General features: G+C 39.1%; 1 protein-coding gene across 1 annotated transcript; it reads left to right on the top strand.

Moving 5' to 3' along the window:
- Positions 1-9,489: 9,489 nt before the first annotated feature.
- Positions 9,490-16,344, top strand: cd28 (CD28 molecule). Its single transcript, XM_039818468.1, has 5 exons — positions 9,490-9,635; positions 12,322-12,572; positions 14,282-14,438; positions 14,549-14,709; positions 15,526-16,344. Exons 1-5 carry the CDS (start codon positions 9,563-9,565, stop codon positions 15,616-15,618), a joined length of 735 nt encoding a protein of 244 aa, XP_039674402.1. The 5' UTR covers positions 9,490-9,562; the 3' UTR covers positions 15,619-16,344.
- Positions 16,345-16,786: the final 442 nt, after the last annotated feature.

Raw genomic sequence — 16,786 nt, 5'->3', positions numbered from 1 at the left:
TTACATTGTTTGTCGGGCTATTTCGTTATTAAATTCACTTCTGAGACTTTTTTAAGCGAGAAATCAACTATATAAAGCTCAAATATGGGACGTTTTACGAAAATTGATGGCTAATTGCAAATTTGGTAAAACTGTGTGTCGGTGTTCAGCCGCTGGTGCTGCCTCGCCGCCCGCCGGTGCTGCCTCGCCGCCCGCCGGTGCTGCCTCGCCGCCCGGCCTGCCTTCCTTCACAGACCCCGGCCTGCTATGAGGTACTTGGAGCTCCGTCACGGCTGGCAGCCCACAGCAGGGACTACCAACACCGCTGCCCTGACAGAGCTCCAGGGCCTTCAACTCCCCTCTTCCTGCTAGCTAAATGGCCCGTTGTGTGAGAGTGAGAGCGCGGTCAGCGAGCTTGTTACACCAGCAATCTCTTACCACATGTTACACACATGTCACGCCACTTATACAAAATCTAACTAAAGGTCTTATAAAGCTAACAACTGTGTCCAATTTCAAGTTAATGAATATTTGTGAAGACAAAGTGTTTCGTTAGCTGCAACTGTCCCTTCAATCCTAGCTGTATGTAGCTACCAACCATGGATAGTTAGCTTCCTTTTCGCCTTAATTCGAGTATATTTACAGTTTGAATTTCGTCACACCACTTACACAACATCTAACTAAATGTCTTATAAACCTAACAACGGTGTCCGATTTCAAGTTAATTTATATTTGTGAATTCCAGAGGAATTCTAAGAGGAGGCTAGCTAGCATTCATTGATAGAGCTCCATTCAGCTGCAGGCTCTATCAATGAGACTCACGGACAAGCAGCGTTTATTTCTCCAATCGTTTGTTTAAATAACTCAACACATTATAATTACACACATTAAAAGAGTAACTGGAACCTGTGGTAAGAGAATGCTGGCGTAACAAGCTCGCTGACCGCGCTTTCACTCACATACACCGGGCATTTATCTAGCAGGAAGAGGGGAGTTGGAGGCCCTGGAGCTCTGTCAGAGCAGCGGCGTTTCGTAGTCCATTAGCCCAAAACGGTGACTTTGCGCGGGTATGAGGTGCTGTGGGTTGCCAGCCGTGACTGAGCTCCATCTACCTCACAGCAGGCCGGGGTCTGTGAAGGAAGGCAGGCCAGGCGGCGAGGCAGCTACACAGGCAGCACCAGCCTCTGAACTCCGACACATAGTCGGACAAAATTTGCAATTAGACATCAATTTTCGTAAAACGGCCCATATTTGACCTCTACATAGTTGATTTCTCGCATAAAAAAGTCTCAGAAGTGAATTTAATGGTAAAATAGCATATGAACAATGTATACAATTTCTGAGATCTGCACGACCTAGATTCAGAAGACTAACTGATCTCAGGTCAGTTGTGTAGCCTATGCAAATGTTGGGGCGTGACAAAGAGAAAGACTAGAGCCAAATGAGGAGGAGCCGCAATAGTTGATGTCAACTATGGGGCTCGTTGAGATTCGCCCGTTTTCAGAGGCAGTTTCAAACAGTGAGATTTGCAGAGAAAAGAGGTGTCAATGGGATTTAGAGGTTCTATGTATGTCCTAGTTACCCACTAAACTGTCATTATTCAACTATGACAAGGTAAAATCAGTTTTGCATTCTATCACCCCTTTAACACTAGAACAGCCATGACGGTCATATTTGACCGTTTTGATATTTATATGTGTAATAATTTCGCTGAATAAAAAAATACAATCCTGCTGGTAGCTGACTTTTCCTAAAAGAGTCTATATTTTCAGTTAAATTTGTTTTTATACACATCACACAAAAGGCAAAGAAAATACAATCACTTTTACCTATTTTGGCCATACACGGTCATATTGACCGCTCGGATTTTTGCGGTATTGTTTTTAATCTTTCGCGTGGTTGAAGATGCATATTGGTTACTTGGTAACTATCAGCGTCTCTGTCAAAGAAACGTCACAAGCGGACTCGAGTAACAAGTGTGGGCATCACCGATGGGCCGAAGGTAAAGCCAGACTCGGTACCGTAGGCTACTACAATAAATACGGCGTGGATGTTCTCTGTTCAAATCAGAAGGCAAGCGCCCGGCGCTCGCTCTGTGAAAGGCGCGGTATATGACGCGTAGATGGCCGGTGGCTGTCTACGTGTTCATATAACTTTATACATCCTTGAACTGGCTGGAATCATTGCACACATCCTCTCCAAGGAGTGCACCAGCAGTAAAATTGCAGAAAAGGGCAGCGGCGCACGGTCTGAGCAGCGCTGCGCACCACAGCAGACGCCAAAACGGAAGCAGTGCCAGGTTAGCGTAGGTTATAAATGTTCAAATAAGAGACTTTAGGTGTTATTTGCCTGTTATGAGTTACGTTGAATGAATTTCCATACCATATTTTTCGGATATGAATGTAGCCTATGAAATAGTTACTGTTTACTATGCCATGATATGAATTATTGAAACACGTAGCCTATTAGGCCTACTACTCAAATGTATAATTAAACTCATTAAAATGTACATTTGGGTGTTTTTTTGTTTTTCTAAAGATATCCTAACACAATACATGCATCACAATTAGGTATTTATCATGAGAGATTATAGAGTTTGGAATCTGGCGGTCAGAATGACCGCTCATGGCAATTCTAGTAGTTATGGAATTCCGGCACTTCTAGTGTTAAGGTAGTCTTTTGTGAGGTATCATTGGACTCAGCAGAGAGTTCCTTCTTCATTGTTGATAATTTGGCACGCCCCCTATGTTAAAGCCACGCCCCTTTCATAACTGGTGACCCATTTAAGGTAGAGTCTTGTGTGAGGTATCATTGAACTCAGCAGAGAGTTTCTTTTTGATTGGTGATGGTTTGACCTGCCTCCTATGCTTTAGCCACGCCCCCCTTTTTATAACTTATGACCCGTTTGATGTAGACCCCTGTGTGGGGTATCATTAAACTCAGCAGAGAGTTCCTTATTCATTGGTGATGGTTTGGCCCACCCCCCTATGTTTAAGCCATGCCCCCTTTCATAACTGGTGACCCGTTTAAGGTAGAGTCTTATGTGAGGTATCAATGAACTCAGCAGAGACTTCCTTTTGTGTTTGCCATGACACCTATGCTTTGGCCACGCCCCCTTTCACAGCTAATTAACTGTATGACGTAGAGTCTTGTGTGAGGTATCATTGAACTCAGCAGGGAATTCCCTTTTCATTGGTGATGATTTGGTGCCGCGCAAATGCACGGTCGCAAGGAGCGGCGTCCGCCAGTAACCCCCAACGCGCACAGCAGTAATTGTAATTGTAGTTGGACTAGCAACAGAATGAACTACAACACCACAGAAAAGCACTGCAGGAACATTTCATTGAGCATTAGAGGTAGCGTTACATTAACGTAGGGAAATTAAGACCTATTGAAAATTATTTAAGACCTAGAACAAAATACTTTAGCAAATTCAAGGCCTAAAATTGGGATTTTGAAAATGTAGACTTTTTTTTAGACTTTTTAAGACCCCATGGAAACCCTCTAGTTGGAAATCTGAACCTTTTAGCCCATGGGGATTTGTGTAAAATACGTTTACTTCATTTTTTTATTTGTTTTGGCCACGTTTACCATGAAAATTCAACATTATAACATTGTAGATATGACTGAAAATAGGGAAAAACATAATATGTTAACTTTTTAAACTACACTTAATTAGCTTCATGTGATCTGTGCAGACAGGCTGACTTCCAGCTTCTGATTTTTTTCTTTTACACTTCATGCTCAACCATATAGGCCTACTGAAACAATGACAGTAGCAGAAATAAACCACTGATTTCCGTATGACTGAAGAGTGTAGTGCTGACTGTAACTTCAGCAAGAATGGGGCTTAACCCCACAGAGTGTTTCCAGGCAAAACACAGATGTGACGTCAGGAGGACACAGAATGTCATAACATCAGCACTTTCATTGTCAATCTATGTGAAAAAACACAGTGAGTAGAACTAGCTATTTTCCACTGTTTGCACCTCATCATTGCATATCAAGTGTGTCAGGCAAAGAAATGCATACGCAGAAAAAAAATTAGTCTAATATTCCAAAGAAGAAACTGAACTGATGAAATAACAGAAACTGTCACACGTGATGTACCGTCATATTCAAACTAGAACTGCAAAGATTAAACAATGAATTTATTAGTTGTCAACTGTTACATTAATTGACAGCTTTTTTGGTAATCAATTAATCAGTTTGTTCTCTGATGTATAAATGTATACATCAGATAAATGTGAATATTTTCTAGTTTCTTTACTCCTCTGTGACAGTAAACTGAATATCTTTGAGTTGTGGACAAAACGAGACATGACTTGAGGACGTCATCTTGAGCTTTTGGGAAACAGTGAGTGTGTTTACATGCAGTTTAAAAAACTGATTATATATATTATATATTGTAATTCTGTTGCATTAGAATTAACAATTGTATTTCTGTTGATATATCAAAAACTTCTCAGGCCTATTATGGTTACATTTTAAGCTTATTTTAAGCAAATGAGGCAATACCCTGACTTCTCAAACACCATGTAAACACCTTACCTCGGTTAAAATTGGAGTTCTCATAACCCGGTTAACAGACCTAGAGAAGTCCTTCAGTAACTGGGTTATTCCTCCATGTATACACCTTAACCGGGCTATGATCGGTCTAAGCGTCTGCGCATGCTTCAACTGCCCTCCTCACTCCTGGAGTGGTTTTTGAACCGGACATAATCTGTCAGCGCGCTGTGAGTTTAACACATCCATAGCTGTGAGTCATAGTCCTTGCTATGTATATATATATATACTGACTAGATGTCGCCTTGGCTACTGCTGTTCATTGGAAGGAATGCGTCAATAGAGCCGCCATCTTGACGCAGGGAAGCTACTCCTCTTTAACGCATCAGCGTCAATGTAGGCAAAGGTCTAACGGAAATAAAATCACCATAAATCGTCAAAATCTCTGGCGATTTTCTAGTTTTTTTAGTTCGTTCCAAAGGTCAGACATGTATTTATGATCAAGTCCAGAGAGAATTTAAGCTTTTGATATTCATTTAATCTACTTCATGTTCAAAATGTAATGCCTAGTGCTAGTAGGCCTGAGTTTATTAGTCACATTCTTCCACTTAAGTAAACTTAAAATGAACTATCGCTACTTACCTTAGCCTAGCCTACTGCATGCAAAATGGCTACAATGGTGTGACTATCCATATTTGAAAAAACATGTTAATTAATTAAAACATTTGAATTGTATTGGTTTACTTTGTAAATCAGCAAGCCTGCAATACAATGTGATGTAAGAGCTACCCAGCGTAAAATGGATATATTACAAGACAAAAACAAGGACTTGTTTTTTTTCTGATATTTTAACTGATATCAAAACATTTTATATTTATTACAGCTTCATAAATGATTACAGTATATAACACAGGTTAACCGTTCTTAAAACTAAGTGTTTAGTATCCCTGCAACAACACTACAACTTACACAGTTTCTTCCGTAGACTTTTGCTCTGCAGTTACAGAGTATGAACCTTTGCCACATGGTGTTGTCTCAACTTAAAGGTACAGACAACCAGTGAAATTAAGCTAAAGTGGTGGTTGCCTATCCCATCTTGAGTCTCAACAGTGTGATCACGAAGACCAAATATGTCCTCAGACCCTACTTCTGCTTTCACAACTCTGTTTAACAGAGACACTGGGCACTGACGGGCTGCTGAGTTGATGTTAGAGGCCCGTCGGAGGCAGTGCTCAGCCGAGCGAATCACCTTAACGGTACCTTGACTTGGTATCACTAGGCCTCCGTTGTGATTACAAATAATGAGTTATTATTACTAACTAGCACTAGCATGCGTAATTACCTAACTAACTAACTAGCATGGATTAACTATCACCAATGCTATAGATAAAAAGCACTATTTAGTAAGTATCTTTGTGGATCTTCAAAAAGCATTTGATACGCTGGACCACAAGATATTGTTGCATAAATTATATAAATACGGTATCAGAGGTGTGGCACACCAATGGGTTACCAGTTATTTAAAAAACAGAAGTCAGTTTGTTGAAATTGACAATATAAAATCTAAAAATTGTAATATAACTTGCGGGGTACCACAAGGATCTGTCTTAGGACCTATACTTTTTCTACTGTATGTAAATGATATTGTGTCTGTGTCACAGTTACTTAGGTGCATTCTGTTCGCGGACGATACCACTTTATTTTATTCAGGAAAGAATATAAAAGATGTCCTACAAATTGTAGAGAACGAATTTCAGAAAATTATGAAGTGGTTCAATGCTAATAGATTGTCCCTGAATATCAGCAAAACTAAATTTATGATATTTTGTAGTAAAGGGAAGTATGTTGAAACGTCATTGTTTACTAATGGATTAGAAATTGAAAGGGCACATGCGATTAAGTTTCTAGGTATTATGATTGACGAACATTTGACATGGAAATCACATATTGATAATATCAAAGTAAAGGTATCCCAAATAACAGCTGTGCTGTATAGAGTTAAAGATTCTCTAAATAAGAATGCATTGTTTTTGTTGTACAATTCATTGATTTTTCCATATGTGACTTATTGCATTGAAGTGTGGGGAAGTGCCTGCAAAATATCCATTAATCCAATTATACTTTTACAGAAAAGAGCGATTAGAGTTATCAGTGGAAGTGGATACAGAGATCCAACTAATCCTTTATTCATACAACTAAAAACACTGAAATTTAATGAATTAGTAGAATATAACCTTCTAAAAACCATGTACAAAGCCCATCTGGAAAGTTTACCAAATAATTTGCAAAATAGATTCTCCAAGAGGAAAAGTAGATATGAACTAAAAGGTACTGAGGTTTTACAAAACCTAGGTTCCAATCGTCGGCGTAAAGGAAAAATGTGTCACAATCAAAGGAGTCAGTTTGTGGAACGGTCTTGATTGTAGAATTAAAACTTCAAAGTCCATCGATGTGTTTAAGAAGTGTGTTAAATTATCAATGTTGCAGAAATATAATACTGCGGAGTAGCAGATCAAATTTATTGATGTATTTTGTGTTGATGTCTTAAAACGTGACTGCAGACGGGGCAATGAAAAATGACCTGGAACTGTAAACGATTTTGTGTTGATAAGAGGCAGACATTATAAGTTTTACTTCTTTCTGCTCGTTTTCATTCATGTTAAATGCTGTTGTTGCATTTGTTTTTAAATGAATGAAATAAAAATGATAGAAAGAAAAGAACTACATGCGGTCGTTGACCAAGGACTGAAACATGAAATATAATTTTGTTACATTCAATATCATAAAAAACATTCTTACCTGTGAAATGTTATAGGCTACCTTGCTGTTTGTTTTTTCATTTCTTTCGTTCGAACATCCATAAGCAGCACAAAAGTGCGGCATCTTTAGTGCTGATCTGAATGTGGGAAAACTAATTTGGCGCTTCAGATCCCTGTTACAAGATGGTGGTGTTGACGCATGCTTAGAAGCCCAAGGCGACATCTAGTCAGCATATATATCTATGGTTGCTATGACACCATACAACAAAACAGTGTTACCCGAAACAGCGGGTCATCGGCAGTAAAGAGTCTGCGCTTCATCTGTTTTACTCCCCCGCTGAGGCAGCAGGGAGATGGCTGGACAGATTGTCCATCTCCGGGGCTGTTAACGCTGTGTCTCCGCAAAAAAGTGAAGGGACCAAGCAGCCCCCGCTGCGGCCCCTGGCTAACGTTACTGTTAGCTAGCTAGTTAGCTGACAAAGTTAGCTTGCTAATTCCACCCGACACCGGTTACAGATAACGTTATAATGAGCCGAAGAAGTTGTCAGTCATCTGGCGCAAACACTGTGCTGTCCTACGCTTTGAAGGGTGTGTAATTGAAACATGAATTCGTTAAATTTTGCTAATTTAACAATTGGTCTGTGTAATTTTGACGTAGGTCAACTGGAAGAAAAAGCGTTGTGCATGGCAAGGCAAGGCAAGGCAATTTTATTTGTAAAGCACAGTTCAGCAGCAATGCAATTCAAAGTGCTTTACACAATACATAATAACACAGTTAAAAATTCATACAAATTGGTAACAAATAAAACAGTTTATATGAAAAAAAAAAATTAATTAAGAAAAGGCAGTGTTAAAAAGAAAGGCAGTTGGCAGAGCGCCACTTACTGTACCGGAGATAGAATTACTTCCATCATTCTTTCCATTCTTCCCCGCTCATGTACACGGGGAGAACTGGCATAACCCGGTTGTTCACTAACCCCAATTACTGCTTTGCATGTAAACGCACTAACTGAATCTTCACATTTTATAGACTGAACAACTAATCGATTATTTGAGAAAATAATCGACAGATTAATCGACTATGACAATAATCGTTAGTTGCAGCCCTGCAGCAGCATTCTGCACCAGCTGAAGGGGAAAGACCGTTGCAGTAATCGAGAGAAAATTAAGGCATCTGTGAATATCTTCAGATCTTTAAATGAGAGCTTTAAACGGTTTGAGTTTGGTGATATTTCTTAGTTGGAAAGATACAACTTTTCAAAACAGTATTAATTAGTTGTCGAACTTAAAATCTGAATCAAAAACTACACCAAGACTTTTAGCGTGCTCTTAGTTAGGCACAGGGCGCCCTAATCGTACAGAATGCAGCAGCAAGACTTTTCTTTGTTCAGGCTGACAGAAAATCCCGTTCTGCTCCATTGCAAATGTGGCGAATGCTGCCCTTCGTTTGCACGTTGTTCTTCAGCTATCCCGAGTTCTTTAAGGAAAAACTCCTGACTCTTTAAGGTCCCCAAAAAGACTGGTATTTTGTCTTAAATTAACTATCTATCCTATATTTGCTACCAATTAAAAATGAAATAGTCAGAAGACCAGAAAAAGTGGTATGGTGGCACAATCAGTGCAGACTTCAGGAGGATTGTGTATTTTTATATAAAAATACATGAATTAAACTAATGGAGTAAACTAAAATCGTATCTTATTAGCCTAAATATAGATATTTTCCAGACTTTGATGGCACTGTAATCTAAATCTTGCAGCGAAAAGTCATGGATTTAGCAGGAATTCAAACTAAATGTCAAGCCTGCAACAGTTTCCACATGAACAAGTCAATACAAAACCTTCCACAAGAGTTATGTGCAAAAAGGTTGAATAGATTTCTTTTGATTCTGAGGCTTAAGACATTGTTGATACCCTGTTTTAAGCATGTTCTTGGATCAAATGGGTATCAGGTTTTTATTAGTATCTTGTTTGATGTTCTACATACTCCAGTCCTGGCAATGCAAGACTTCAAAACTGACAAAAAAACTCATTTTAATGCTTGCTTGCATACTGAATTTTGTTCTTCTCAGCTTTCCTTCAGAACCACAGCCGGTTTAACTTGCCGTCTCTCTTTACCGGCAAAACCCCAGCATCATTTCCTGTGCTGGCACACTTTTTCCATGACAGCAGAGGGAAATTTATCACTATAAAAGGTAACTTTCACAGTTTTTGCTGTATTTTAATGAGATTTCAGTGTGAGGGTGTGTGCTCACCAGCGATTTGAGAGTTTTTGCTGCCTTTATTGTTCTGTGTACAGTAACTGTTCGAGATACTGCAGGATGCTCCTGACTCACAGTGTGACGCCATGGATTGTGTTGACAGTCCTCAGCCTCTGCCCGCCTGTGTGGAGTGGTGAGTAGAAACAGACTTTTACTGATGTGATGATCCAGATGTTCAGTACATGGATATGTAACACTTCGTAACTAAAAGATATTGACAAACTGTTGTTTTGGCAATTTTGCTGGACATCTCTAGGCGACTTGAACCCAGACCTTTGCCTATGTTGGCTCCATTTCTTATCCTTATCCAAACAATACATTTGGGAGGAACTGACCTGAACCACAGCATGATTAACACTGAATACACACCATTTTCACACCACTTCAGTCTGAGCTGAAAGCCAGACCTTCTAACCTCTAACCAAGATTTAACTAATAATATGTGGAGTATCTGGATTTTAGTTTTTATATATTTTTTAGAAAAAAAACAAACAACGTTGTCATACTGAGGGTGTGGAGCAGACCAGTTATATGAAGACAGAATTGTCCTTCATTACATTGATTTTCGGTGTAAAGGGCATGGAGACGTGTCTATTAATTTGTCTTTGAATAAAATACCACCATGAGTGCAAAGCATAGAAAATGATAGTAAATAGATAGTAAACTGCACTCATTGTTAAAAGTACAGGACAACATTTTGGAAAATGCTTTCCACTCTAATTTTTTCATTATCAGTTTCATACTGAACATAAAAAAAAAAAAGTTAGAACAGCCTCTTTCCTTTGACCCTAGATTCATCTTCAATGATGGGACCATTAACAATCAAAGTGGTTCATCCACAAGAAAGCATGAATGTATTCAGCAAAATGTGTGACAGTATGTCCTACAGTGGGGTCCTGGCCCCCTAAGGGGGTCCTCAGAGTAACTGCAGGGGGGCCTCCAAATTATTGTTAATTTTTAGAAAGTTTTGAATCCAACATATTATTGGCAAATATAAATCCCCACTGATCATAGGCTTACTGGTCTATATCATATCTGTACAGTAAATATGCAGCTGGACCCAGCAACCATTTAGCTTAGCACAAAGACTGGAAACAAGGGGATACAGCTAGCCAAACTACCTTCCAGCAACTTAACAGCTCAATAATGAAGACGTTAGTCTTGTTTCTTTGTTGGCAAAGTGTGGAAACAATTCATTGTTTTTAAAGAGGGTTATGTTACGGACTATTTTCTTTAGTCTTTAGGCTGAGCTAACTGGCTGCTGGCTGTATTATATTTAGCATACAGATGTTGGGAGTGGTATCAATCGTCTCATCTAACTCTCAGCAAATAAGTGAAAAAAGCATATTTTCCAAAATGTCAAACTGTTCCTTTAAGCTTTTCCATCTGAAAGGTGAAATTCTGATAAAAAAAAAAGTGTTCATGAAACTTTTCTCTCTCTTGTCAAACTCAATTTAATATTTTATAAAAAATGTTTTTACCATTGATGGTCCTGACCTTTTTTTAAGATGAATGTTGTTTGTTCTAAACGGATGTGTGTCATACAGTTTTTTTCTTTTAAGCATTGTACTCGTAATTTTGACAAATTCATTGTAATATAATGACAATAAAGGCTTCTTATCGTATCTGTGGCTGTAAAAATATCACACTGTGGCACTGGAACTGCAATGTAATGCACTTCAGTAATTATCTGTACATAAAAATTCAAATATTTTGAGGTTGGCTTGTTTGCTGTCTTACTAGGAGTTGGATGTGAGGGTTGACATCCGTTTTTCTCTGTGTTCAGTGGAAAAACGTGATGGAAACTGTATTGCTTAGCTTATTAGCTAGCTTTAGCCACTATCCTTCATTAAGGAGTGTGTGTGTGCGCACTTCTGCACAGCTGCTGTGTGCAGTCAAACCACAATGTTTTAATGTCAAACACAGGAAGTGACTTGTGGGTGTGGAGAGTTTTCGGGATTTTGTAGGCCACCTCTGACAAATCTGAGTAATGAAAAGTAACGTAACAAGTCATGAAATTCATTATTTATTATTATTATTTTTCAAGTAGCATTAACAGTCTGACCATTTTCTGTTGTCCACCTCTGAACATAGCGTGAAGTTAGTAGCTCGCTCCTTTGCAGACAGCTGCAGTAAGTTGCTATTTGTTCTATCCTTAAAAAAAGTATAGAACATCCCCGAGAAAATGATGAAGCCTCGAACACTTAATTTTCTGCATTCGGATGAATTTCTAAGCAACAATTTGTGTCTTTTCTGCACCAATTTATGGTGTAAATGTCTTGATTTATGTAAAGGAAATTATTATTCTCCTGTATTGTTCAACGTGTTTCGAAATGTTTTTTTTAGGAATCATATACAAAAAATCTTCAAGAGGATTAGATCTAAATCTACATACATGACATGAAATCACAAGAGATCTCATCTTTATTTTGGTTGCTCCTGTGTTCCTTAATTAGACACAGTTCTTGTTTTCCGTACATGTTTGACTTGAACAGTCATTTGTGAAGTGGGTTCTCTTTGTTTATCGGTGTTTTAATCCCCCCAACGTCTCCTACCAGGCAGCGCTGCCTGGTAGGAGACGCCCTAGGATTAGGCAATGGTTAGGGTTAGGGTTAGGTGCCTTGAAGTCAACGGTCGCAGCGCTGCCTGGAAGAAGATGTTGGGAGCTTAAAACACCATCAAGCGTTATCTTTCATACCTCTCCTAACCCCCAACACCCCCCCCCAGCCCATGATTGTGAGATCCAAACTCGAAAAAAGCAACGCACACTTGTCCATATCTTAACCGTCTCCACCCAACCTTCCCTTTTTCTCTGCCAGCTGTGAAGGTGATCCAACCCTTCAAAGTGGTGAGCACCAATGGTACGGCACAGGTCCAGTGCATCGTCCAACCCCGACCCTCCTTCCACAAGATCCAACCCTCCGACGAGCAAACCCTGCCGTACCCGTACCCTGACCCTGAGGAGCTCCGCGTGACTCTGCTGAAAGGCCTCCACGGCACCCAGGAACTCTGCTCGTCCAGCCTCAGCTTCACAGAGCAGACAGAGCCAGGAGCGGAGAAAGAGAGAGCGGTACGTCTGTTAAAAAGAATGAAATCTAACATTCAAGGCCCTGAGAACACATTTTCATTATCTGCATCACTGAAAAGAGGCAGGCATTTTACATTAAAAAATAAAAAAAAAAAATTTCCCAAGTTAGAACAGCCTTTTTCCTTTAAACTTAGATTCATCTTCAATGATGGGACCATTAAAAATCAAAGTGGTTCATCCACTAGGAAGCATGAATGTGTTCAGCAAAATGTGTGGCAGTATGTCCTACAGTAGAGATCTTCAACAGGGGGTCTGGTCCCCTAAGGGGTCCTCAGAGGCTTCCAAATTATTGTTCATTTTTGAAAGTTTTGAATCCCACATATTATTAGCAAATATAAATCCCCACTGATCATAGGCTTACTGGCCTAAAGTGGTCACTAAGGTAGCCATCCACAGATACAGTTAATCCCGAGGGTTCAATGTATGTGTAACATTAAAGGATGGTTTATAAAATAATGCCGACAATTATTATTTTAATAGCTTAGTATTTTATGCTAAAAATGTATTTATAAAGACTTCAGGCCGCCCTACAATTTATTGTAGGCCCAGTTTAATATGCAACTTAATTTTATACAATATATATATAGTAGGTTGGGGGGGGGAGACCCTGCTCCATCTCTCTTTCAGTTAAAGGGTCCTTGGTGTAAAAACGTTGAAGACCTTTGCAGATTATGAGGAATTTTGTGTTGACAAATTGACAGTTTGGCCTGAGGGTGGCGCTAGAGAGTTCACACTGTCCAACAGGTGGATAGAGTATGAATGTGCTCAGTAAATTAGCTTTTTAGGATTTTAAATATTATTTCCTGTGAGCAAAACGTAATTTCAAGGAAGAAGAAATGCCCCATTAAATAGACAAGAGTATGGCAAAAAAATATAAAAAAAATACGTGGCACTCACATATTTTATGCCACATCCTATCCACAGGAGCAGGACATACACACAATTTCCTCCTTTAGCCAATGGGTCATTAGGCTAATATTTCCATGAGAAATAGCGAAATGTGATGACAGGCTCGCTATGCGGATTCATGTCTCCCAGAGGATGAACCATTTTGATTATAATCACCCTGGGACATTTCCGTGTGTGCCACATTCTGGACTTTTTTGCCACAGAAAAATCCTATATTATGTTTGTTTCATTGAACACTTTCAAATCCCTGCAGACTCTAGAGGCTGCTAGTGGGGCTTTCGATGACCACTTTTGAGGAATGTCACAACATGTTACCCTCATTTCACAGGCGGTGAAAGCCTAACAACTATTACCTTCCTTTTATTAATGTCTTGAGAACCTTTGGTAATTTTAGCCTCGTTGTGAATGATAGAAATGAAATGCATGAAAAAAATAAACTAGAAATAAATAAGTTTGGGGGGAAATAAATAGAAAATGCAAAGGGAAAATAATTAATAAATTAATTAATTGAAAAATAAACAAGTACATTTATGACTAGATTTAAAAGAAATAAAACATAAATGCAAAAATAAAAAAATGAATTTAAAAGTAATAAGAAAAATAAAAATCAAAGGGAAAGGGGAAATTTTATAGGAAAGTAAATATATAGTGGAATTAATACAAAGGTAAATAAATAGAGAAGCAAATTAAAAGAGAAATATCAATTGATTTAGTTTTGATTTCGGCAGCTTTCATCCTCCGGTGTGAACTGGAGTCAAACTCGAGTTTGATGTGTGTTTTAGGTGCAGTGCTCTGCTCGGCTGAGAGAGGGCTCCGTGGAGGTGACAGTATCTGGACTGAAAGCCACAGACACAGATATGTATCGTTGTGGGATAGAGATTTTCTACCCACCACCATACCTGCGGCTCACTGGCAACGGCACGCTTATTCATGTCTTAGGTAAGACGCCCACACACGACCTTCTGTTTACCCACTGGCCCCACAGTTCACACATCTGTCTGTCTTCCATTCAGTCTTCCTTTCTCTTCATCCATTCCCTTTGTTCACAGGCAGCTCCGACTGTCCCGTGCCGGAAGCTCACAGAGAGGCTGCACAGCAGGGCGATGAAGGAGAGGACGATGAGGAGAGGATAACATCAGGAACATCTTTGTGTGTGGTTGTACTGGTGATACTGGTCATATGTGTCCTCCTCATCATTATCTACTTCCAGGTTAGAGCATTATATAAATATATACTGTTGTATATATATATACATACATACATACATACATACACACACATACACACACAACAGTAGGCAATAATCTATGCATCGATGCAATGATTCATTTCAACACCCCTAATATATATATATATTACTCACATATAGTAAATATATATATGTTGTTGCTTGTTGATTTTCTGGTTGCTGCTTTTTTTGTTGCCTTTTGTCTGCTGTGTTCAGACTGCGCTACATTCAGTGTCTTTTTTAATAAAAGCAGACACAATAACAAGGGGAGGTTCATTGACTGCTTGAATTTGTCAATAAAAACCATGTGTAGCAATATATAATCATATTGAGGGGGTGATGCATCTTGATGCATTGTGATATAAATTGATTGATTCAAATAGTTGACAGGATAATTGTTATTAAATTGATTAGTGACACCAGTGAAGACTCATACCCTTAATATATATATTCTATATATCTACACACACACACACACACACACAGTATATTAAGGGTGGGAATCCCCAGAGGCCCCACGATACGATATTATCACAATACTGATGTTATTGTGATTTTAAACATATTGCGATATTCTACGATATATTGCAATTTATTACCTTTTATCCATATAATAGAAATATTTATTTGGTCTATTAGGTACTATGGCAGAAGTTGGATGCCAAAGTTAAACTTTCAAATAGCCCTGAAACACTTGCCACCTGTCTGGCTCTCACCTCTTCCTCTCCACTGAATGATATGATAATAATGATCATCTGTTGTTTGCTGCATTCAAATCGGTGTGTTTTCTACTTGCAGGCTAAACAGTGTGAGCGAGGGAGGAGGGAGATCGAAGTCCAACCAGCGCCTGATGTGTTTCACAAGGTGGACGCTGCCGCATTTTCATGTTAAAACTGAAAAAACACAGGGCGGCCCCTAGCTCACCCAGTAAGAGCGTGCGCCCCATGTAGGCAGAGTCCTTCGCAGCGGCCTGGGTTTGAATCCGACCTGCGGACCCTTTGCTGCGTGTCATCCCCTCTCGCTCTCCCCCCACTTTCCTGTCCATCCACTCTCACTATCTAATAAATAAAGGGAAAAGTCACACAAAAAAGAATCTCTGAAAAACACACTGGAGAGTCACAAAGCTGCATACTATCTGCCTCGAAGCAGTAGAGTACGGAGCGTTTGAAGAATATTGGCTCAGTATTGACCGTTTATTAAATATCACCTCTGTTATGATTGAGGTTCTTTTTTTTTAACCACAGCTATTAAAAAAAAATCACCAAAATGACATTTTTGGTGCGTGTGCATACTTTACTTCTTAAGTATAAAAATAATGTTTACATTGTTGTGAACACACATTAGTATATTAAAAGATGTAGCTTTGATGGAGTTTCCATTTACTTGAGTTGCTGAGACACCTGTAGGAGCTCTCACATAACTGCAGCTATAAGGCGTGTGGCTAATACTGTGTACAAACTACTTGTTTGATTAAAAACTGAATCACTCGGGCTAAGAAAACGCAAGGCTTTGAATCAGTACGGGTACATTATGGCTATGGAAGTTATTTGCATGTGAATTTATTGTTACCTTATGTCAGTATATATTTTGTTGCCATTGCAATGTTCAGAAAATATTCATGTTGAATATTTCCTTCAAATAAAGTTGCTTAACTTTCAATTTTAAAGTCATGTCATTATTATCTTGAGTAACATGAATATGCATCAGCTTTTTGTTATGTTTGTCACATCTAGGGAAGCAGGCTCGGCCCCAAAAGTGCAGAGACGAGGAGGCGCAGGAAGATTTAGAAGATTTATTAAATAAGACGGCTTACAACAAAGGAAGTCCTGAGGCAGGCCGGCAAAAGGAGTTAATAATAATAATGAATAATAATTAATGCTTTTATTGATCCCCAGTTGGGAAATTACAATTTTTCCACTCTGTTGTTAGAACAAACTACAAAAAAGGCCTGAAATACACACACACACACACACACACACACACACACACACACACACACACACACACACACACACACACACAAACACACACACACATACACACACATAGCGCGTTTCAC

This window comes from Perca fluviatilis, chromosome 12, assembly GCF_010015445.1.
Source record: "Perca fluviatilis chromosome 12, GENO_Pfluv_1.0, whole genome shotgun sequence".
NCBI classification, from domain to species: Eukaryota; Metazoa; Chordata; class Actinopteri; order Perciformes; family Percidae; genus Perca; species Perca fluviatilis.
The sequence above is the reverse complement of the archived record's forward strand: the minus strand, read 5'-3'. Positions and strand labels throughout refer to the sequence as shown.

Bases quoted from the DNA above. Each gene is read 5' to 3' on its own strand.
- cd28 (XM_039818468.1), top strand. From the start codon at position 9,563: ATGCTCCTGACTCACAGTGTGACGCCATGGATTGTGTTGACAGTCCTC. The intron at 9,636-12,321 runs GTGAGTAGAAAC...TTTCTCTGCCAG, and splicing joins CTGCCCGCCTGTGTGGAGTG to CTGTGAAGGTGATCCAACCC. The intron at 14,439-14,548 runs GTAAGACGCCCA...CTTTGTTCACAG, and splicing joins CACGCTTATTCATGTCTTAG to GCAGCTCCGACTGTCCCGTG.